The sequence below is a fragment of the Antrostomus carolinensis genome, unplaced genomic scaffold (assembly GCF_000700745.2).
Source record: "Antrostomus carolinensis isolate BGI_N321 unplaced genomic scaffold, ASM70074v2 scaffold21122, whole genome shotgun sequence".
Classification (NCBI taxonomy): domain Eukaryota; kingdom Metazoa; phylum Chordata; class Aves; order Caprimulgiformes; family Caprimulgidae; genus Antrostomus; species Antrostomus carolinensis.
The window spans coordinates 2,345-25,951 of record NW_010297861.1 but is presented as its reverse complement, the minus strand read 5'-3'; the positions used below and the strand labels follow the sequence as shown (position 1 = coordinate 25,951).

The 23,607-nt window shown below is 39.8% G+C and overlaps 1 protein-coding gene across 1 annotated transcript; it reads left to right on the top strand.

Moving 5' to 3' along the window:
* The first annotated feature begins 4,071 nt into the window (after positions 1–4,071).
* Positions 4,072–23,401, top strand: LOC104518906 (hyaluronidase-1). Its single transcript, XM_010162272.2, has 4 exons — positions 4,072–4,149; positions 14,222–15,175; positions 21,351–21,440; positions 22,600–23,401. The coding sequence occupies exons 2-4, from the start codon at positions 14,258–14,260 to the stop codon at positions 23,026–23,028; spliced, it is 1,437 nt and encodes a 478-aa protein (XP_010160574.2). The 5' UTR covers positions 4,072–4,149; positions 14,222–14,257; the 3' UTR covers positions 23,029–23,401.
* The last annotated feature ends 206 nt before the right edge of the window (positions 23,402–23,607 follow it).

The window sequence follows — 23,607 nt, the reverse complement described above, 5'->3', positions numbered from 1 at the left end:
CAAGTAAAAACAACAACAGGAATGACACACACTGAGTTCTTAGTGCCCACACAAGTGCAGGTTTCGGGTGAGAACCTGAAACCTGTGGTGGGTTAAAGTATCACACTGACTCTTAAGTATTGCCATGAAGTAGTATTGTAAAACAGAAAGTACTTCTCAAAGCTACTTCTTCAATTCTGGGTTGTTTGGGGCTGTTTCATCATCCTGAACACATGCTTTTTGCTCTTGCTGGCTTTTTTTTCGTGGTGTCTGGAGGGATTTCTCTTGCTCCAGCAGCTCAAAGCACTGCCTGAATGACTTGTGTTGCCTTGAAGAAGCAAGGCATTGTAATGAGTTGTCATTGTCTCTTGTTTATCCTGCAGGATTCACTTTTCTGTGTGGTTCTGTGTAAAAGCCTGGAATGGGTGCTATCTTGGTAGGTGTCGGCCATTTATTTCAAATATGTTGTTCTTTCCCACTTTAGTCAAAGAAATGCAGTACTTTCTACTGATTTATCATCTGAGTAGTTTTTTTCCACCCTACCACTCTATTTTAAATGTTTTCAGATCTATCTTTTAATTACATACCAGAAATTTTACCTACATATATCTATAAACCAAATGCATGTGCAAAATATGTATATATTTCACTCTTATATACTGATATTTTTAATAACATTTAATTGGAAAGCTATTCTTCATGTAGTATATTTGAACAGATAGAACACAGAGAATAATGGAAATCAATCTGTTGTGAACTATGCCTTGGTTTGCTTCATGTTGTTCCACTTGAGCACAAGATAAGAAAAAGGAAAATGTTTTAGTGGAGTAAAATGAGACCCAGAACAAGAAGGAAAGTAAAGGGGGGGATTGCTGCAGGGCTGGCAAGGCCAAGGCTCCAAGGGGATGCTAGCTTTTCTAAGTAGTGTACGGGTGGAGTAAGGGGGAGATGAGCAGCACCTGGGTTAGCAGCCACCATCCAAGGGAAAGGCATGGCCAGAAACACATTGAGAAAGAGGCGTTTCACATGTGTGTCAGGTTGGTCTCCACTTCTGAGCCTACAGGCTGAGATAATAGGGCTGAAGAGACCTTCACAGTGGCTTAAAAAGGAAGATGGATATAGAGCCAAATACAAAAAGCTGTCTGTTTAATTTTATCCTTTGTCCTATGTTCTATTTTAGGCAAATAAATTGTGCTTTGTTTTGAGTAAGCTGTTGCTGAGTCCTGGCAGGTGCTCAGGAGAAACCATTCTGGCTGGGCAAGCCCTCTTGCTGCCCTCCGGGATGCGTCACAGGGCTGTTGGACTGCGGATGGGTGGTGAGGGGCACAGCAGCAGCGTGGCAGAGGTGCAGTGGCTGACCCATGGCATGGCTGGGATGGCTGAAAATGCAATCTCTAGCATATCTACAGAGGGTGTTGGGCAACAGTCAGTAATGAGAAATTGTTTCAGCCTTTCCCATTATAGAAGGGATGCTGAAGCCCTTGCAGAGCATGTCGATATGGGCACAAGTCTGTCCATGTAATTGCATGTCCTTCTCTGAAAGCAAACATCAGCCAGAGACTCAGGAGGGGCTCAGGTCTCAGAGGCCATCTCACCTCTACCCATGGATAGAAATAACCTGTGGAGTAAAAGGCAAGGAAAGAAGGGAGTCATGCTGCAAGCCAGAGAACCAGAGCAGGAGAGATCTTCTGTATATGCCTCAGCCTTGGGAAACCTTCGTTTGGAGCTCAGTCAAGGATGAGACACAGGCTCAGAGGAAACTTGCCTTTATTATTTCCAGGGCAGAGGGAGCTTCTGGTTTCCTATTTAATTCAAAGAGCTGTGCCGATTTGGAGACAAATGTGGCAACAACATCAACAAAAATGTCTGTAGTTGTTCCAATAATTCTCTGTACTTGTTTCCTGTATTTATTTCAAATTTAATACTTAATGTAGTCATGCTTGACAAGATGAGGAAACCCAGGGTTTCCTTCTTTTACACTTTGCAGTTCCCACATGGATATGTGGTTGTTTCTGACCTCCTTGTCTGCACTATTATGATACACAAATGCCCTTGAGCATCATACTTCTTTATGTAGGGACTCCTTCTATCCATCCCTAAACATCTGATGGGTTTTTGGCTGGTCACTGAGGTAAAATGTAGCTGTTTAGGTTGTCGTCATGCTGTATCATCTTAAAAGCCTCTTTGAGGAGCATACAAGGGTGCTGTGATATTGCTGATCTCTTCTGCCCTGCTTTGATCACTCACACCATCCCATGGTGCTCAGCTAAGTGGGATCAGGAAGCAGAGGTCCCTGGGGTCCACTTGCAGGTGTCATGTTCAGGGAATAGCAAAGAATGAGCACTTTGGGTTAAATTTTTGGGAGGTTTATGCCCAAATCTCTTAATTTGGAAAAGACCCTTAAAGTCATTGAGTCCAACCATTAACCTAACACTGCCAAGTCCACCACTAAACTGTATCTCTAAATGCCACATCTTCATGTCTTTTAAATACCTCCAGGGATGGCGACTCCACCACTTCCCTGGGCAGCCTGCTCCAGTGCTTGACAACCCTTTCAATGAAGAAATTTTTCCTAATATCCAATCTAAACCTCCCCTGGCATAACTTGAGGCCATTTCCTCTTGTCCTGTCACTTTGTTACTTGGGAGAAGAGACCTCGCTACACCCTCTTTTCAGGTAGTTGTAGAGAGTGATAAGGGCTCCCCTCAGCCTCCTTTTCTCCAGCATAAACAACCACAGAATCATAGAATAGTTTGGGTTGGAAGGGACCTTTAAAGGTCATCTAGTCCAACCCTCCCATAGTAAGCAAGGACATCCTGAATGAGACCAGGTTGCTCAGAGCTCCATTCAGTATGGCCTTGAATGTTTCCAGGGATGGGGCATCTACCACGTCTCTGGACAACCTGTTCCCGTGTTTCACCACCCTGAATACCCCACTTCCCTCAACTGCACCTCACAGGACATGTGCTCCAGACCCTTCACCAACTTTGTTGCTCTTTGCACATGCTCCAGGGCCTCCATGTCTTTCTTGTGGTGAAGGGCCCAAAACTGAACACAGTACTCCAGGTGGGACCTCACTGGTGCCAAGTACAGGGACACAATCACTTCCCTACTCCTGCTGGCCACACCGTTTCTGATACAGGCCAGGATGCTGTTGGCTCTCTTGGCCTCCTGAGCACACTGCTGGCTCATGTTCAGTCGGCTGTCATACAACACCCCCAGGTCCCTTTCTGCCAGACAACTTTCCAGTCACTCCTCCCCAAGTCTGTAGCGTTGCATGGGGTTGTTGTGACCTAAGTGCAGGACCCAACACTTGGCCTTGTTGAACTTTGAGATCAGAGATGAGGAGTGACTGTGGTGTCATTCAGGAGGTCGGTGACACTGGCTGAAGAGGCCTGGACTCCTGGGCATAGGGTTGTTGTGACCCAAGTGCAGGACCTGGCACTTGGCTTTGTTGAACCTCATACAACTGACCTCAGCCCATTGATCCAGCCTGTCCAGGTCCCTTAGCAGAACCTTCCTACCCTCAAGCAGATCAACACTCCCACCAAGCTTGGTGTTGTCTGCAAACTTACTGAGGTGCACTCAATCCCCTCATCCAGATCCTTGGTAAAGATATCAAACAGAGCTGGCCCCAAAACTGAGCCCTGAGGAACACCACTTGTGACTGGTTGACTGGATTTAACTCCACTCACCTAACTCTCGGACCCAGCCATCCAGACAGTTCTTTAAAATAGCTTTTCCTGAACTATTTTGTTTGCTTGGTTTTTCAAGCATCTCTGCTTCTCTCTGTGCCACAGTGACCGAGCTGTCCATGCTGTTAATGTCTGTCACTGCTGAGTCCAGAGCGTGTAACTCTCAAAATTAGTTCTTCTCAAGCACCAATCCAGTCATTCCCTTATCAAGCCGTAAAAGTAGGTGATACAAAATTATTACAGCAAGAGACAGGCTGATTACAAATAATATGGCTAAATTTTTATTTAGTTTATTTACTTATTTTGCAATGACATGATGAACATTTAGGTGAAATTCTGCCCTTCTCTTCAGATGCCCTCAGTTTCTCATTAGTTAAAAGCCCACTAATTAGGAAAAGCACATTCCTGGGACAAACACATCAGCTGTTGTAAATTGTTCCACCAAAGTTTTCTGCTGTTCACTGATTTTATAGAGGTAAGTGCCATATTATTTACTCAATTAATAATCAGTAGAGATAAAGTTTTCACTTCTGTTTATAGTCTACCAGTTAGGAAGGCTTTCTGGGTTATTTTCTGCAGCATGTCAATTCTGGACTTTTTTTTTTTTTTTTTTTCATATAGCTAACTGGCACTTTACACTCTGGTGTGCAATAGCAATTTTAAATTGGAAAACTGATCTTGAAACACTGCCTGCAAATAAAATTCACATTTGAAAAGCGAGAGTAATGTTTTGACTTTAAAGGTACTTCAGAATCTGATTGATCAATTTTATACTTAAGCACACTGGGTTGTGCATACAACATTATGCACTTAGAAAGCAGCTCATCATATGTTGGTCGTGTATTTAATCCCATATGAAAAAAAACCCAGCTTCTTTCATTAAACAAAATATTCATGGTAATTGTTTCAAGAAGACTTACAGTAAGGTAGTCCATCAGCTTCAGAAAGTGTATTTTAAAATAATCTCAAAAGGAGCCCAAAAGAGGATGCAGTTTGTTTGACAAGAAATTCTGTTAATTAATGGCTTGTGTTAATATATTGTGCTGGGTATTTGTAGAGCTAGAGATATTTTTAATTTATTTATCTGAGGCGATATAGACACCAGTCAAGCTGTGTATTAGCACACAAATAAAGTCTGAAGTTAATTCACCTCAAATGCTATACACATATTTTCCAAATTGTTCTGAGTTCTGTTCAGCAAAGTGTGATATTTCCTTTTGTGTTATCCAAAGAATAGGAATTATTTGCTGCAAGGAGAGATTTACAGTGGAAATACATGACTGTTTTAAGCATTTGCCAACATATTAGGTATTTTTAGCTGACTAAAGGACATTTTTTTCCTCTCACAAGATTATAAATGCTTAATAACTCCACTAATTCAACTGGAATATTTCCAGATTTACACCCCTCAATTAATTTCAATTGAATTTTCTTGAATTACACCATCTGAAAGCAGAATTTATCTTCAAGAAAGCTACAGTTAATTTAGCTTGCAGCATTTTCTCAGGAATAAGCTAAGGTCTGATTGTAGGAATTCTCTGTGTTATCAATTCGACTTAATTTTCTCTTTTATAAGTGCCTCTAATAACAATAAACCTTTCGAGAAATGAATGTGTAAATTAAGCAGATGGTGTGAAAGAAGCTAAACTATTTTAAATGCTTTGCAACAATGTAAACTCATGTATTATTTATTGTACAGTATTACCCATTCATACATTCTTATAAGCTATTGAAATTACATGCCAGAAGGTAGGTTGTATTCTGTTAGTGCCAATTAATGTTTATGATCTTCAGTTAAAATTATTTAGTAATAAATTAAAAGAAAAATCTATAAACCAGTAAGAACCTTTTTTCAGAATACTGTTGGTAGGTTCTTTTATTTTCCACCCATCAAGGACCAGAGCCAGAACAGTGTACTGAACACTGCTGAGGACATTAGTCTTAGTTATTTAAGGAATTAAAGTTTTACACAGCTCTGATAATCTATACAGCTAGCTCCTTGAGAAGGCAAAAAAACCCAAACAAATTTATTTTTTCCCCTTTATTCTTTGAATTTGAGGAAGAAATAAATATTAAAATTGCATATAAAAGGTTATACTTTTAACATAAACTTTACAACTGTAAATATTGAGAATATTTTTTTTCTGAAATATGTCTCCAGTTTACAATGCAACAGAAGCTGATGGAATGGAATTGAAAATAAAAATACATCAAGCTTTTTAATAAAAAAATTAGATCAGTGCTTTATGTATTAGTTGCAACCTAAATTCATGTATTAGATACATAAAACAGTATAATACTCTAGATTTTATATAGATACATCCACTCAAAAGATACTTATTTTACTCAGTGCTTCAGCAACTGAAAAATTGTTTGTGGCACATATATATTTAATCTCCCTCTACTGCACAGATTTAAACCACATTATTTTTCCCTGGTATTCAAAGTGTCATCAATAATCTGCAGTGATTTAAAATGACAGGACAGTCTTTTAACGAAAACAGTACTGGGAGCCATGACTTGTATCTTAATTTTCCCTGTCACTGTTTTGCTATTAAATCACTGAAAAGTTTCAATATCCCAATAGGGAATGCTCTCTTCTCCAGCAGGATGTTAAGAATGAACATTTGAGAAACAGTTGGAGGTCCCTGTTTTAAAGACATTGGGGCAGTGAGGGAGAAGAGCCAGGAGGGAATGGAATCTCCGGCTCTGGCAGCCTCCACCACTTGTGTGCAAGCATGAAGCAAGGATGAGCTGACCCCAGCACACCTGTTCATGATTGAGCAGGCTGCACCCAGCCTTGAACAACCAGATAAAAAAATTTAAAAAAAAAGAAAAAGGGGGGATGCAGGCTCCAAAAAGGGATGTGAAGGCATTTGGGACAATTTACAGAGCTGTTGCAGCACTGGAGCACCTGACCACTAGATGTTCAAGGCGCCTAAACCGCACATGTGGAAGGGGAAAGGTCAAAAGTTGTACCAGAGGTGCTTTGGTGGCAACAGGCAGATGCAGGTGTCTTTATCTGTGAGATCTGGAAGTGTCCAGAGCCCAGGCATTCACTGCATGGGCAAAAGGGTGCTTTTGATGGCAAAGCCTTGCAGAATGAACACAGATGGCTGCAGGCTGCACCGAGGGTCTGGCGCTGGTACCGAGGAGCTGAGGTAGCCCCACCTTTCTGCCCTCCGCTGCCCTGCGCCCTCATTCCTCACTTTTAAACACAGATAAAATCTCTGTCATTCTGGAAAGGAAAAGTCAAACTGGAAATGAAAAGTTCCAAGTCTCCTGGTTTTACTGAGGTTTGTACAGGGGTGAAAGTAGTTTAAGGAGTGATTTGCACTTCTATGAAACCAGTGCTACGGCCAAGGGAGGTGTGAAACACCATCACCATTTATCGTGCTGAGTAGCCCTCGGTCTTGTTGGTACTAATGCTACGACTTGGCACAAGAAACAATGTGTGTAAAGGTGCAAGAGTCTGGCCTCTCATGACTCTCTGAAAAAGACATTACAGGTAGACCAGGATAGACCAAGACACATGAAGTACTGAAATGATTATTTTTAATAGAAGAATTATGAGTTCCAGGGGAAGCATATCTTTTTGATATAAGTTTTTTAATCTTTCATTCTCACGCCTCCTTGCAGTCTTTTCTCTCAATTTAAGGCATGACATGAGCTGCACATAACCGAAACGATAAAGCTAAACAGGAAATGCCTAAGCAGATCTCTGACCCAAATATGACTTACTGTAAAACTGTGATATGCACCCAGGAATGTCCTCTGATGTTTTCTATTTGCTTTAAAATGAATAACCCACAGTTTACAAAAATGTCAGTAGCGACAGCATAGGCCTGAATCCCCATCTTCTTGCTCTCTGAATTTCTTTTCACATATTTTGCACAAAAATAAAGGGATGCTACTTTGTGCCTTGCAGCCTCTTGCGTCTCTGTTCAACTATTGAGAGTAAGCTGTAATATGAATTGCAAAGGGAAAAGTAAATCATATGTCTGTTTTGTACTTTTATTGATCTGTAAAGAAGACTGCAAAAATTTAGTGTTATTCTTCTTCTGTTCACTTCTTAATGTGGAATCTAGTTTGAGAAATATAGCTGGAGAATTAGGATGAGATGTGAGTCAAGGGACTTTAGGAGATACTTAATCTGTAGTGCAGTTTTATGCTTTTGAACCATAGAAGGATTCATGATAGATATCCAGTCTGTGTCCTCCTTACCACCTTATCTAATGCAAACCACTTTTCAATAAAACCAGGAAAGGCAAGACGTGACATAAATTTGAAACAGAAGAATAACAGTGGAGAGGGAGCAAGAGAGGGACAGAATGGACAGATTTGGTCTTTCTTTTATTTCCTAAGAAGACAGACGAATATACATACATGTGAAGATAAATACGTGATAGCTTATAAATGCATATTGTATATATATAAATCATATATCTTAAAAAATGAAGTATTGATGCACAAGATTTTTCAAGTTATTTGCAAGCTACTTTTCAATGCGATTCTATGGTGACAAAAATGTTTAAATACTGTTGAAATGTCCATATTTCTTAGCCACAATAATAATTTCTACCCCAAATGTGGTCAGTCTATATTCAAAAAAGACATTTCTTTTATCTGCCAGTTCTGCACACTCCTCAGTGGAATGCAAACAATACAGCTACATTAATTTCCTTTTTAAGTACCCTCATATTTAGTTTATTTTCCAAGTAAAATGCTTCCCTACAGATATGAGAAATATTAATTAAAATGAATGTGTGTCTACCATGAAAGAAAGTACAGTGCTAAACTCAGCAGTTGCAAGACAGGAGTCAATAGTGCATGAAGGAGGCTGAAAGCAAGCTCCGTAAAGGGCTGTAAACATAGTTTGAGCCACAAAGCATGACTCTTTTCTGCCTAACAAGTTGGGAAAAATCACCTTTCCTCTACAATTTAACTGGACCTCTTTCCTATTCTATTTTAAATTATACTAGCCAGATACTGGTTAATGAAGGAATCTGAAGTGGCTGTTACTGTAGGAACTTTAGATTGTTTTTCTCTGTTTTGTTTTGTTGTTTTTGTGGGTTCTTTTAAATATGTTTGTGAATTCTGAAGCAATTATGAAGTTGACATCATATGGATGTGCAGCCTAACTTATACTTAAGAGGTAAAACTATGTCTCTGTGAATTCTTAGTTTCTTACGGCACATGCCATTGTGTACATTTCAACAGTCTTGAAAGCAAGAGTGTAGTTTTCCCTTCTCTGCCTAAATTGAAAGAGTGAGATAACGCTAACTTAGTCATCGGGTGCGGGCTTCCAAGTGTTACAGTCCATGTGATTTATTTTTTAAGATAATCTTTATGATATTTCAGAAAGATTGAAATATCAACTAAACCACCTTTTTAAATCCTACTTGAAATTAGTTTCTAAATCTACATGCTTTTCCTGCTTTACTTCAACTTCTTCTGAAAATCTCTTTCCCCTTATGTCATACTTTTTGTCATTATAGCTCTGGAGAAATTACACTGGTTTCTTCAGAATGATTACAAAAATTACATAGATATCCTGTGAGTTTCTCACCTGACAGGTAAAGAATAATGAAATTAAATCTCCAGAACATTAACTGTTAACTAAAGTACACAGTGAAAGATTATTAAGTTTTAAGAAATGTTTATTTGATAGAAGACTCTTCTTATCTTGTTGCCCACTGCATAGGCAGTCAAAAAAACTTAAAATGTGCCACTCCTAAAAGATAAATCTGAATAGTGAATATGCCCATACAAATGAGCTGTTCATCCAGAAGAGATTGAAAACCTTGAGCATCAAGAACAATTGAACTCAGCAGAAGATGAAAACAGAAAATGGTATTATAGCTAAACATATGGATTATACTTCCTTGAAAAGTCAACATATGGATGAGTATAAAATGAGAGGATGCCTTTGCTGGCTGTTACGAAGTTGTGTTGGCTGGCTATGTGACCATCATATGAATCATAATCAAAAGTACCAGCTGTAACATCATGTGTTACAGTGCAAAGAATGCTGGGATAATCAATAAAAACTAGCAGAAAAATAGAGCTGGCTGTCTGGAGAACACTATTGGGCTGTACTGGAACACAGGATGTGCAAATAGGTTTCTTTAGGGTGAGATTATATATTTTTACTGAATTTAAGCCATTTATTGTAGAATCAAAGTGTGCAATTGAGATGTCTAGTTCAGCCCTTTTGAAATGAAAATATAGTGGAATTCTGACCAATAAACATAGTGGAAATAAAGATTGGACTAAGTTAGCAGCATTTGCTTGGGAAAAGCAAAGGTTTTCTTTTTACAAAAAATATGAAAGTAATATGTGGAAATGAATGCACTTTTTCTATTCAAGAAATGACAAATTTCACCACACTTATTAAAGGATATATTGAAATACATCCATAGCCCTCTTCATCCTAAACTGCATAACAGAAGCTGATGCACATAGAAAACTACATGTTATTTTGTGCAATGAAAGCATGATCCAAAGTTTCCCGAGTACAATAAAAAATCTCTCATCTGCTTCAATGGATTTGTGATCAGTCCCCCAGTTCTTTCACTTATGAAGAATTAATTTTTGTTTTTAGAATATAGAGCAGAAACACTGAAAACAGATTCTGCTCTGCAAACACAGTAGTGCCTCAGAAAGCTATGTGCATCTTTGGGAAGTTAAATTAACCATGACAATATGTGATTGAATCAGAAAAACAGGAGGATTTGAATCAAGGTTGATAATGAGCTTCTAGAAGGAATCATTAGTATCTGTGCTCATTAAAAAAAAAAAGGAATTAAAGCAGTCCAATTAATGCCTGTGCATGAAACTAAAAAGGCCATAGTCCAAAGATAGAGCAGTGGAAATTGTGATAAAAGATGTTTTGTTCTTGTTTAGAGGTTCTTTTGTCCATTTGTGAAACAACAGATAATTCATTTTCCCCTCTTTCAGAATTATAGGCTTATCTGTTTCTTTGGAAACTTGTTTCACATGGCTTCACATGGCTTTTTAAAGCAAAACTAGGCATCTGTAATTAAATTCTCATGTGTCAATAGCATCAGAAATAATCATGGATTGATGCAACTGGATTGGAACTTTTTTGCAAGACAATTTTTTTGGGAATTTTCTCCCTTTTAAGGAATTGTGTGTATAGAAGTGTTTCCTGTGTGCAACAGAAAATATCAGGAAAAGCGAAATGCTTTGCAGTTTTAGCCATCTGAAAGGTGGCTTCTTTTTGAGGCCAACAGAGACAGCTGGGTGACTAATTCAATGAATATTTGTCAATCCAGTCAAAAGACACCCAAGAGATATTAAGTGTGTTATGAGATAAGCATTTTCATTTTGTCACTTGTGGCGTTTCGTACATGATCCTGGGTGACTGGCTCCAGGTGACCCTGCTTAAGCAGAGGGGTAGGACCAGAGGTCCCTGCCAACCTCAGCCATTCTGTGATTTAAAGCTGCCAAGACCAGTGACAGGAATTGTCTGGGAATTAAAAACATAAGTTAAAATTATCCTGCACTATATTTCCAGGCCTATTTCTCTTGTGTTTTATTATCTGCAGTGTTTTAATGCCTAGGGCTGACAGATCTAGACAGGAACCTTACTGTATTAGTCATTAATACATGACAAAATGATCTAATTATATGTTCATAAGAACACAAGACTAAACAGTATCAGCATTTGGATTGTGGGAATAGGCAGCTGGAATATTTTCCTGGGTCTTTTTTAACACAGAAATGCACTAAAGGTCTTTCCTTTCTCTCCTCTTGCTCTTTCTCTTTCATCTGAGCTATTATATTTTGAGAAAAACTTTATATTATAGGCTTGTTTATATTATAGGCTTTTTCTCATGTACTGCAAAGAAATCCAGTCCAAATCCTGAAAAAGCACTTACAAATGTACTGAGTCAGTTTACTGCATCAAAGAAGGTGCCCAAAGTACTGTGACACATTCATCAGTTTATATAAAACAGGAAAAGAAAGGCATTTTTTGTGGCTTTGTTTTTTTCCCAGCCTATGACATTACTTAGATAATTATTCAAGACTCTGAAGGAAAGCAGAGAAAAATATACCAGTTGCAAGCAAGACTTCCTTCCAGCAGATCAGTGGAGTGAAAACCACCTGGAGTCCTTTTCCAACAGGCACTCTTGCACCTAGTACCAGCTTGCTGGCCTGTAGCAATGGCCCATTTCAGTCAAGGGTGTTATCCTTAACAGGATCTAAAGGGTTGTGAGCAAAGTTTTAAAAACTAGATGCTAAATCTGGTGGACTTGGCAGTGTTAGGTTTATAGTCGGAATCGATGATCTTAAATGTCTTTTCCAAGCAAAATGATTCTATGATTCTATTATTTAGGCATGCAAAGCAAGCAGCCAGAGAGCGAGTGCGGAAACAACAGGACCATAAATCTCTAGCTTGCTAATGAGGGCTTGCTCCTGAGGAGCCCTACATTGTGGCTTCTTGCTGTCCTGCTCCTCACTCATTGCCTGTCGCAACTGCTTAGTGCAAATTGCTTTTCTCCACTTCTTGGGAAGGTGCTCTTGTACCAGACCACTGAGTGGGGGGATTTGATGCTTTACTGGGACTGAAAATGGAAAAATATAAGACAGGATAGAGAAGAGAAAGTTTGTTCTCTAGGAGATAAAGAGACAAAGTAGTGACTTAAGGAAAAGGCAGAGGATCAGGAGAGCAGTGACAAACAGGAAAAGAAGTGTGAAACCCAAAGGATGGAATAATGGCAAAGAAAGAGAAATGACAGGGTGAGAAACCCTGGATTATATCACTCACAAAGGCCAACAAATTTTCAAACAATGGAACATTTTTTTTCTTTAATAAGTCTGCTGGCTGATTTGTGTAGGTGTACTCACAGTTTTCCTGTAGATTTGGCATCATATTACTAGTTAAAAGGCATACCTTTGTGGTACTCCAAGGAGTACTGCAAAATCTAGTAGAGTGGTGTGTTGGCTATACTGGTTTGGAAAGTAACAAACCTAGTGATCCTGGCTGTGAGCTAATAGATGGGTAGGTGTGAAGAGCTCTCCTTGTCTAGGAAAGGAGTTAAGTGATTAACTGATGTAACAGTGAGAAAATACTAGAGACAAGTGAAGCTAGGCTAATTATGATAGGATAACTTGGGTCTGACTTTATAGGCAAGGAAGGAATTCATTAAAAATGGATGTAAAAATTGGGAAATCTCCGGTTGCAGGACATTTCAAATTCACATGGCTAGTGCATGAATTGAACCTGCAATGTAGGCAGTGATTGCAGCTTAATGTTATTTAACATGTGAATAAAATGGAGGAACTTGACAGGTACAGGTGAATGTTAGAAGATAATAATGAGAGGATAAACCATGTCATACTATAACATAATATTCATAAGAGTGAACAATTTTAATGATCAGCTGGACCCCACCGCGCAGTGTTACTCATTAGCATCAATAAAAGGTATTTTATTCCTGAGCAAATAAACCTGAATGACAAACCCAGGACAGAGCTGAGTTATACTTCTTGAGGAAGAGGCAGGAGCAGGGGAAGATCCTGGAACAGCCAGCTGCAGGCAGTGGATGAACAGCTGCCCCACGGGGTCCAAAGTAGAGGTGTGGGTGCCAGCAGCCCTGCAGCTCTGGCAGCTCCCAGAGTACTAGTAGTCCCCAAGACAGTGTGCTTATCAGTCAGGGAAAACAGCAGATCCTGAAAGGAAAAATTAATACTAATAAGCCCCTATTTCTACAGACTAGGTCCCTTTTTAAAAGATGTAGCATACTTTTCCATCCATTCAAGATAATGCTTAACATAATTTATTTTCTTTAGTGTATGGTTATTTAATTTGCTTTCAGTATAATAAGAAGCTTGAACCATTAAGTCATTAATAATATCACCCTTCTAGTCTACAGATTGATTATCACTGTTGCATCTATTCATTTAGACAATGAAAATTAAATTCAGGGGTAGATAACTACACCTTTTTTCAGATGTTCTGAAAATTGCAACAGTTCTGTGTTCTCTTGATTCATCTTTGTGAGGTAGAGGTTTCTACCTTTTATTTAAATTACCTTTCCTGTTGTGACCATTATCATACACAGAGAGTAAAGAAGCCCTAAACCCCATTGTGATGATGCTCTGGGCAAGTTAGACAGACCATAGCAGAACATGCTTGGAAGACGAAATTTCAAATGAGCAGCGTGTTCTTTTTTATACTGCTGTTTAAGTTATTCTTTTATTAACTCATTTTTCTTAGACATCATGGAGGAAATAAGTGTTAAGGAAAAGTCTGAATCAACTATGTGAGGTGTCTGGATGAGGAGGAAAGCAAAAAAAGCTGAGCATCAGAACGCAATTCCAGACAGCAAAGTCTATCAAAAAGTCTTCCAAAGCATTTGAAATTAGAACAAGATGATAGTTTTGGATGTTTCTCTCTTTGCACTGGGTATAATATTAAAAAAGGCAAATCAAACCGAAAGACATCCCTTTGTCATGCTGTCTGTCTCCAGGGTGGCTACTGCCCTTCTAACATGTCTTCTCTCATTTTCATTTTCAAGGACACATCATAACAATTTCCCAGAAAACAACATACCATGGATGTTTGGGTGAAATGGTTAGCAGTGATGTTGCTGCTTACTATGGCTGATGCACAACTACTGAAGCCTGCAAGGGCCCCCCTGGTTCTGCACAAGCCTTTCATGGTGTTTTGGAACGCGCCGACTGAGCAGTGCAGGCTGCGTTACAAGGTGGACCTGGATCTCAGTGTTTTTGACATTGCATCCAACACCAATGAGACTCTGAGTGGGTCCAGCGTGACAATCTTCTATCACACTCATTTGGGATACTATCCCTACTACTCAGATAACGGAGACCCTGTCAATGGAGGGGTACCTCAGAACGAAAGTCTTATCAAACACCTTAATAAAGCAAAGTCTGACATTGACTATTGCATACCCATGAAGAAATTTCAGGGACTTGCAATCATTGACTGGGAAAACTGGAGGCCCCAGTGGGATAGGAACTGGGGTAATAAAAGCATTTATAGAAATAAATCTCTTGAGATGGTTAGGAGACGACATCCTCAGTGGTCAGAGGACAAAATTAGGAAAGTGGCTAAAGAGGAATTTGAAAATGCTGGCAAGAGCTTTATGAACAACACTATCCTTCTGGCTGAACATATGAGACCAAACGGTTTATGGGGTTACTACCTTTACCCAGACTGCTACAATTATGATTACAAAGAACAACCCCAAACATACACAGGGAAATGCCCAGACATTGAGTCTTCCCGCAATGACCTCCTGCTTTGGCTATGGAAGGAAAGCACTGCTCTCTACCCTTCTATATACCTGGATTATGTACTGAAGTCAAGTCCAAATGCACTGAAGTTTGTTCACTATCGGGTTAAGGAGGCAATACGTGTTGCCTCAATTGCTAGAAAAGACTATGTTTTGCCTGTTTTTGTTTACTCCAGACCATTTTATGCCTATACTTTTCATGTTTTAACAGAGGTAAGCAGACAGACTTCTTTAGGAATTTAGAGATTAGAAACAGTCTCTTAGAAAAAGTACTTTCTAAAAGTTTTACTTGTATAAAAGCATTTATGCATTTGTTTTTCATGTTTAAGAAAGACCCTCTAAAAGGAAGTACTTTAGTCATGGTTCAAAACTCTATACCTTTTAATAGTTAGTATTGCAGCACTTTGCTCTACTGTAGGATAACATTATATATTTTTAATGAGGGTAATTTAGAAAGAAAGTACAAAAAAATAATTTCCTTAAGTAAGTAATTTATTCTGATATTTTAATTCTGCAGGACAGCTTGTGAAATGAACTTGACAAATTTTCATAAAGTTTAAAACTAGTTAGTGTAATGGAAAGATAAACTTCATGAGAAAGGAGCCTCAGGGCTTTTTTGTTTCTTTATCCAAATGTAAATTCACTCAGTATAGAAATAAACCAGTCAAGTAAACTAGTCTGGCCTGGAGTTCCTAACTCCTGCATCATGAGCATTGGCCATCTTGCTTTTCAAAGGTAAAACACGTTCAAATATCTTCATGATCCAACATTTAGTGCTAACACTGTGGACTCCTCTTAATAAAGAAACTAAGTCATGCAATATTCCTGCAACCAACGATCAAGTGCATAAATATATAGTGGCCACAACATTGGTGGTAAAGCTATATGTGTACAAATCCCAGACCATCTGGATATGTAATGACAGTCATGGCTCTGACTTTGTTTATCACAGAATCACAGAATTGATTGGAAGGGACCTCAAAAGATCATCTAGTCCAATCCCCCTGCCGGAGCAGGAACCTAAATGAGATTACACAGGAAGGCGTCCAGGGGGGTTTTGCGCAAGGAAGGGTCCCCCCCCTCCCTCCTTTTTTAGCCTGTTCCAGTACCCTGTTACCCTCACCGTAAAGAAGTTCCTCCTCACGTTTAAGTGGAACCTCCTGTGTTCCAGCTTACAACCATTGCCCCTTGTCCTACCATTGGGCATCACTGAGAAGAGCCTGGCTCCATCCTCATGACATTTGCCCTTAACATATTTATAAACGTTAATTAGGTCACCACTCAGTCTCCTCTTCTCCAAGCTAGAGACACCCAGCTCCCTCAGCCTTTCCTCATAAGGGAGATGCTCCACTCCCTTAATCATCTTTGTGGCTCTGCGCTGGACTCTCTCAAGCAGTTCCCTGTCCTTCTTGAACTGTGGGGCCCAGAACTGGACACAATATTCCAGATGTAGCCTCACCAGGGCAGAGTAGAGGGGGAACATATGCACATAATAGAGAGACACAGATGTTTATTGATTTCTTTAGTAGATGTCCCAAGTGCTGAAAGTTTTGTGTTGATCACTATCAATTCCACAAGAGGGAAGAGAGGAGGAAATTTGGGGCAGGGAGCACATAAAAACAACCCCTCAACAGCCAAGGGCATCCGGGGGTGCTCCCTCCCTTTGGTCTAGGGAGAGCTGCATGAGAGCTCACTTCTGCTGCTGCCAGAGACAATTTCTTGACTGAAACAAGAACAGCAAAAAGGAGAGAAGGGGCAAGGGAAAAGGCAATGGTCAGTCCAGCAAACCATAGGCTGCATGTGGCTTCAGCCTGGAGCTGGAGATGGGGAGGGGAGGTGGAGCCCCCAAAGCCTGGGAAGTGTTTCAGGCTGCCGCTAGGAAGCAAGTGGCAAGTAGAAGCAAACATTAATTCAGTCTGCCTCATTTTCAGGGCCTATTTGGACCTGTTTTCTGTGTAATGTGGAAACTGCAGGTCCTAGCTGACTTGGAAATCATGGGCAAACAGGCAAGGTTGGTTCCCACTGAAGGCAAGGAGCCACTGGGTACAGTACAAGCAGGATTTCATGCAGAACAGCTTCACTGAAGAACTCAGGCCATGAAATAAAAGAGCATTCTTCAAATGCAAGCTGAAATGATACATTTTTACAGTATAAATTAGTCCCTTGATCAATATAAAGATACCACATGTTACTGAAAGCTATGAAAACTAATATGCTGCTACCAGTTATGCACAAGTTCAAAATCTGTGATGGTATAAAGTTAATGTTTTACTTCAAGCTTTTTTCTGAACAGCACAGTGGCAATTTGGAGTGACAAATTCCTCTTAAGTTATACTCTTAACTCACTGGCCTGTTTTTCAATTGCATGTAGCCATTTAGATGCTTTAAAAATCACTTTATAACTTTGCAGCCAGGGAAGATCCATACATAGCCAGAGAAACATCTTTGCTAATAAGGACAGCACCCAACTCTGCAGGCAGCTATGGGGACAGGGCTTGACATGTCTCCAAACTATACACATCCTCTGTGTGAACAGCTTGGGACTGCCAGGAACTTGCAGAGTTGCACTTAAGAAAACTTTAAATAGGAATGATCAGGAAAATAACATTCTTGTTTTCCTTCATAGCACTAAAGCCACCAAGATATTTTAAATACGGTTTTGTGTGTTCAGATTTTAGATGAGACTAGAGCTTCTCATTCGATGAGCCCCTAAGTGATGCTCACAGACTTACAAACAAGGCACGACACCTCCTAGTTCCGGCAATAATGTGCATGAATGTGACAAAGAAAGGAGCTAGCATAGTACAATGATATCCAGGCTAAATGGCCATAGAAAATCTGGGATAGCAGGCTAATAGATACTTGGGCTCTGATAGAGACTGGGCCAGGAGAACTGCTGCCCTGCTCCAAGCTGTGCAAGAGCTGCGATATTCTGGTCCAACAGAAATAATTGTGGACATGTTCAAGCCTTGTATGTAAGCTCTTCTGTACACAATATGAAAAATACAGTAAATGTCACAGTGGAAGAAAATAGAAAGAATGGTTGTGAGTCAGAATTACTGAGGGAGAAACACAGCTCTAGCAGACCTTCATAAAGATGAAAGACCCAAGTCTCAAACGGATGCTGTAGCTATGTGTCCTGTACCTTTCACCCTGACTGCACCTGGAAATCAGGTGAGTTGTGCAAAAAGTTTCTGAGAAATTAATCCTGCTTTTTTTCTTGGAAACAATTTATAAATTCTGAATTAGGTTCCCAATCATTATGAAAGGTTTCTGTATTCCCTACAAATGCATATAAGCAGTTTGCCACCTGTAAGGTATTTAGAAACTATCTGCCTTGACAATTCACTACTAATCGTGTGGGAGAAGGAAGTTACACAGTAGCATCTGTGCTTCCTGGCTAGATGGCTGAAATCATTAATACAGCAGGATGACAACTAACAAAAGATGCATAATGGATAACAACTTCTCTCATTCAGCTACAGTCTTCTCTGATGATCAGGTGTGCATGTGAACAGAGGCCATTCTCTGCAAACAAGCCACTGCCATTCCTGAATACAGAAAAAGCATGTCTGAATCTGATTGTTCTGAATTTAGAGGAAAGATTACAGATGTACTTATTTTTCTTTCCTCAACATATAACTAGACTGACTGTCCTGTTCCTCTCAGTCTCCAAAACTGAAACAGCTTAGCTCACCTCCTACTTTTTTAGTGTCCAATGCAGTGATTAGGCTGATCAAAATATGGAGAAGTATTGATAGGAACTAGAGCCTCCTCCTCTGCCAAATCATCTGTCTGATAGACCAGTATAATCTTGAAGATCTTTGGTTGTTGCACACTGCCCCCAAAAGCTTGAATGAGAATGAGCATTGGAAAGGAAGAGGCTTTGTTGACTTATTTATCACTTGGAGAAATACCAGACGCCTAAGTGGTAGCTGATCCATAAAGTTGTCTCTTCAGGACAGTCTTCCAACATGGATGGACAAGGATCTGATACAAAGGATGAAATAAGATTCCCCACCTGGACAAATGCCAAGGTGGTCATATTTAAAATGATGTCTAAAATTTTTTAAACTCGCATGTTTTCTTCCATATGCAGTACTTCTTACGCTTACCTGGCAGAGCCATGCCAGTGAGCCCCACTAGTGGCAAGCTGCCCTGTGTGAGGAGCTGCACCAGGACTGCTGTGTCTGAGGCCACTGGTGGAGCTCATGTGCCTTGTACAAGGCTTCAGAGAGGCACCTCCCTATCTCTGCTCCGGATTTATTGCTCTCAGATGTTATGAGAGGCACTTATCGTTCCATTTCTCAAAATACTCAAATAGGGGATTAGACTTTTATCTTCTAACCCTGTCTATGGCAAGGGCAGGTGGTGGTGCTTCCCTCTTCATGTGACCAACTGGTGGTCAGAGCACTCACCTCTGTCCCAGGAAATATCAGTTCAGTTCTCTTCCCAGCCTGCTCAGGACCTTGTGTTAGACACCAAAAAATAGTTAGGGAATCACCGGACCAAAAAAAGCGAGTGTACAGGAGAGAGAAAATAAAAGAGAGAGTGCAGCCTCCTGTTTATAGGTTATTCAGGGAAGAGCTGATGGCTTTTGAGGTACTGAACGTGAATCAGTTACCCAGTAAAAAATGTAACTGTGCCTAGAAATGACAGTCAGAAACCTTACTGCTTTTGTTGTGGGCAAATTACCAATTTATTAAGCTGAAATAATCATAAGCTGTAGTCAGGTTCCAACTTGTTTCTCTTGCTCTCGTTTGAATCTTCATTGAATTGGTGCAAAGAGAAATGGCATCAGAAAGAGAAATGGCACCCCTCTAAACATTGTCTGTAACCTCATGGTGAAGATAACCCCCACTGGAGGGTTAGCTGGAGATAATGTACCTTTTAACCTTGGGGAAAGAGAGAAAAATTCAGCCTGTGTCTCTCTGATTCTCTTTCTTCCTGGGGAGGACTCTTAGAACTCAACTTTTGTTTTAAATAACACAAGAAGAGGAAATGTAAGGTGGAAGGAGAGTGTTTAAATGAAGTCCTATACAATTTTTGTTACAGTGAGTTGTTTTTTTTGCCAGTGTCCAACACTTGTGCAGGTGCCATAAGAGTCCTTTAAGCATCCCTAGGGGAATATACCTTCCAATCAAATGCCAGAATTTGGTCTTAGCCTGAGAAAAGTGCTGAGTTTCTCAGCATTGGCAAGGTGGTGATTCTAGGTGTGCACAAAAGTGGAAGTGGAAGTGCCTTGGGAACTTGAGTTGTGAAATTATCAGTGTCATTGGACTTCAAACAACCAGAGGACTAGGTAAACTTTAAGGGTTATGCTCTTTAATTTGATTATTTTATATCTGTATGAATTAGATATGAGGTGCTGAAATCCTCTTTGTGGATCTTAATCTAAACAATTTCTACAGTAACAAAAGAAATCGATGTAATATGAGGGAATAAAAACTGGTTTTACTGATTCCTGGTCAAGCACCCTAACTCCTGAAGCATATTACTTGCAAAATCTTTATTTCAGGGTTTTCTCAGGTCTTAGCTCATCCAGTAAAGCTAGATATTTATTGATTATTTACTTTGGCTGTCTGAAAAGGTTTCATTAATTTGTTAATGAGATCTGAACCGTGTTAGTGCTAAATCACTCAGTCGTCATGGGTCCAGTGCAGAATCACAGTCCAGCCTGTGTATCTGGGTAATCTTCATAAAATGCTTTGCAGATGAGAAAGCCCTGGGAACCCTCATTACCAAGAGGGTATATTTCACATTCTCTTAACTTTTGATATTTTGATCTTTAATTCACATACTTTTTTTTTTTTTTTTTTTTTTTTTTTTACTGATAAATTAATTCCCATAGGAAAAAAAAAAATAGTCATTTCCCACATAAAAGTAACACCTTCAGCCCACACCACTCTCCTTTTATAAAACTATCACCAGATTATAGACTTTTAAGGGTAATTGCCTTCTCTAAAAGACCAGTTGGATGATCAGCAGCAACATAAACTTCAAGGGAGACTGATTATACTTTATATTACTCTGAACCCTACACTAAGAGCCAGTAGGCAAGTTCTACTCTTTCAGACTTCTGCAGGTTTTCTTGCACTGTTTTGTCCAACCTTTAGTTAAAGGTCAAAGTCACTGCTCCTTCTGACTTCTCTGTAATTGTCTTAAATGCGTGAAATCTACGCATGAAAATCTACGCAAAGCTTTGGAAGTACACAGAAGAGCTTTCTAAACTAAATAGCACTTTTACTGTGAAGGATATACCACAGGATCAATGTCTCCTCTGGGGAAAAAAAAAAAAAAAGTTATGCCCATATTCTTGTGATTTTTTACTTTTATTTTTATATCTTTGATTCTTCTGCTGTCTGATTTTGGCCTTCTCCTTTTTCAGACAGATCTGGTCAATACCATTGGTGAAAGTGCAGCTTTGGGAGCAGCAGGAGTTGTTCTCTGGGGCAGTATGCAATATGCCAGTTCAAAGGTAGGTTGTATTGGTTTATTAGTATTTAGGAATCACCTCAATACCTCTTCCCTGCCACCATACCCTCTGTACCACCTATCTATCTTTTTTGATACCATCAGCCAGCAACTGAGGATAACGGCCTACATGGTCTCCTTAGTCCTGTACTTTTTAGGTTGAGAAGTCCCATTGCTTCAGAGCATATTGCTTTGGGCAGGTCATTTGTAGCAGCTTGGAATAATGAGTCCAGGCTAGAAGACAGGCATGTTTTGAAGCAACTTCATACAAATATAAACACAGTTTCGTTTACAGTGTTCTACCCTGTGGTGTGTTCTTCTAGCTGTGGCAGTTTGTACAGATCCACAGGGAAGGGATGGAGTCTGAAGGAGGGTATTTTTTCTCTTTGCTAGTGGCGTTTGTGTTGAAATGAAAGGTGGCAAATGATGCTGCTACAACAAAAGGCATAGTTCCTCCTCCCAGGTTCTTCAGTCTTTCACAAATAATCTTTCTTGAAGTGATGGAGGTGGCAGGAGGCTGCACTGGGGTTTCACAGCAGGCTAGCTCAGCTTCTGAACCTGAGCTTTGGTGTCTGCTCTGTTTTTCATGCAGTCTGCTCTTCTCCTGTCATCTCTGGCAAAGCACCACTGACTTGGGCAGAAGAAGAGGAAACTCTGAACTGGAACTTTCTAGCTGCAATTGCACAACTCCTTTGCTGGTTTCTGAAAATTATGTGGCTTCTAGTAAATTGAAGGAGTTGGAGAGATCAGGACCAAAGCAGTGACTCAATATGTGCTTTAAAACTATACATATGTGCTTTAGTGCCATGCCCTGCTCCTTGTTAGCAGTTACCAGGAATCTCTACTTAAGGAACTAGTTAGTCTCAGATTAGCATATAAACTCTCTTTCTGTTTACTAGGACTCCTCCCAAGTCTAATACTGTATGTGGCTACCAAGCACCCAAATAGACAATATAGTAAAGGTTAATGTTTTGCTAATCTTACCCATGGAAGTAAACTCACTTAAATCCAATAGATCACTTCAGTATGTAAATCCAACAAGATTTGTCTCAACAGAGTATTTTAGCCAAGAACAGTTTTATACTAGCATCTTCTTAGAAATAAAAGATTTGGACATAATATTAGCTACTGAGAAATGTGTCATGGTCTTTTATTATCTACAGGAGAGTTGTTCAACTGTGAAACAGTACATTGATGGACCCTTAGGACATTACGTCATTAACGTGACCTCAGCAGCCAAACTCTGTAGCAAAGTCCTGTGCAAGAAGAATGGAAGATGTATCCGCAAAAACAGTGACTCTTCTGCTTACCTCCATTTGTCACCCAGTAATTTTAAGATCCGAGCCAGTCACTCAGAAAGAGGCCCCAGGTTCCAGGTGACTGGTGAACCCAACCTGGAGAGTATTGAAGCCATGAGGCAGAGATTCATGTGTCAGTGTTACCAGGGCTGGACGGGAATATTTTGTGAATTGCCTGACCAAAAGCTAGTGGAGCGCTGGGTTCACATTCTGTTCAGTAGATCAAGAAAACAAAAAAATGATGTCTTCCTCTTAGGGGCCATGCAGCTGCTTCTGCTTTATACCACACACTGAAGTCTTCTGAGGCAGTGCAAGGAAATAAGAAAAGGTACCACTAAGACTTCTGTTCCTTAGCAAGTTTTTGTTGCGAAGGAAAAAGGCTTTGTTGATTAAATACTTTTATTCTATTTTCTCCATCTCCCACTCCTGGAATTGCTTCAGACATTAAACATTTTTAAATCAGTCCCTATTTTTTTAACAGCTCATTTACTCTTAACTGATGTTTTACTCATACATTCAACAGATAAATCTTCTGCTGTGACACTGGAAGCTTTACCTGAGTAAAAAAGTTTAATAAACTTGTACAAGGATTCATCCATGTAGAGGCTTCAAAAAGGACACAGGGCTTCTTTGTTTCAGGGATGGATGTTTTAACATATGGTGGTGAGGAAAGTCTTCATGTGGGCCACGGATTGCAAACCTTCACTGCAGCTCTTGCTGAAGTCAAATGGCATTTTGTGTGAGCAGCAGCAACACTGTGCCCAGATCTACACCCACCACAACTTACTGATCCCACTGCTTCTGCATAGACAATGTGAAGAGTATAGAGTTATACAACAATGCACACTTAAAAAAAATGTATATGTTAGTATT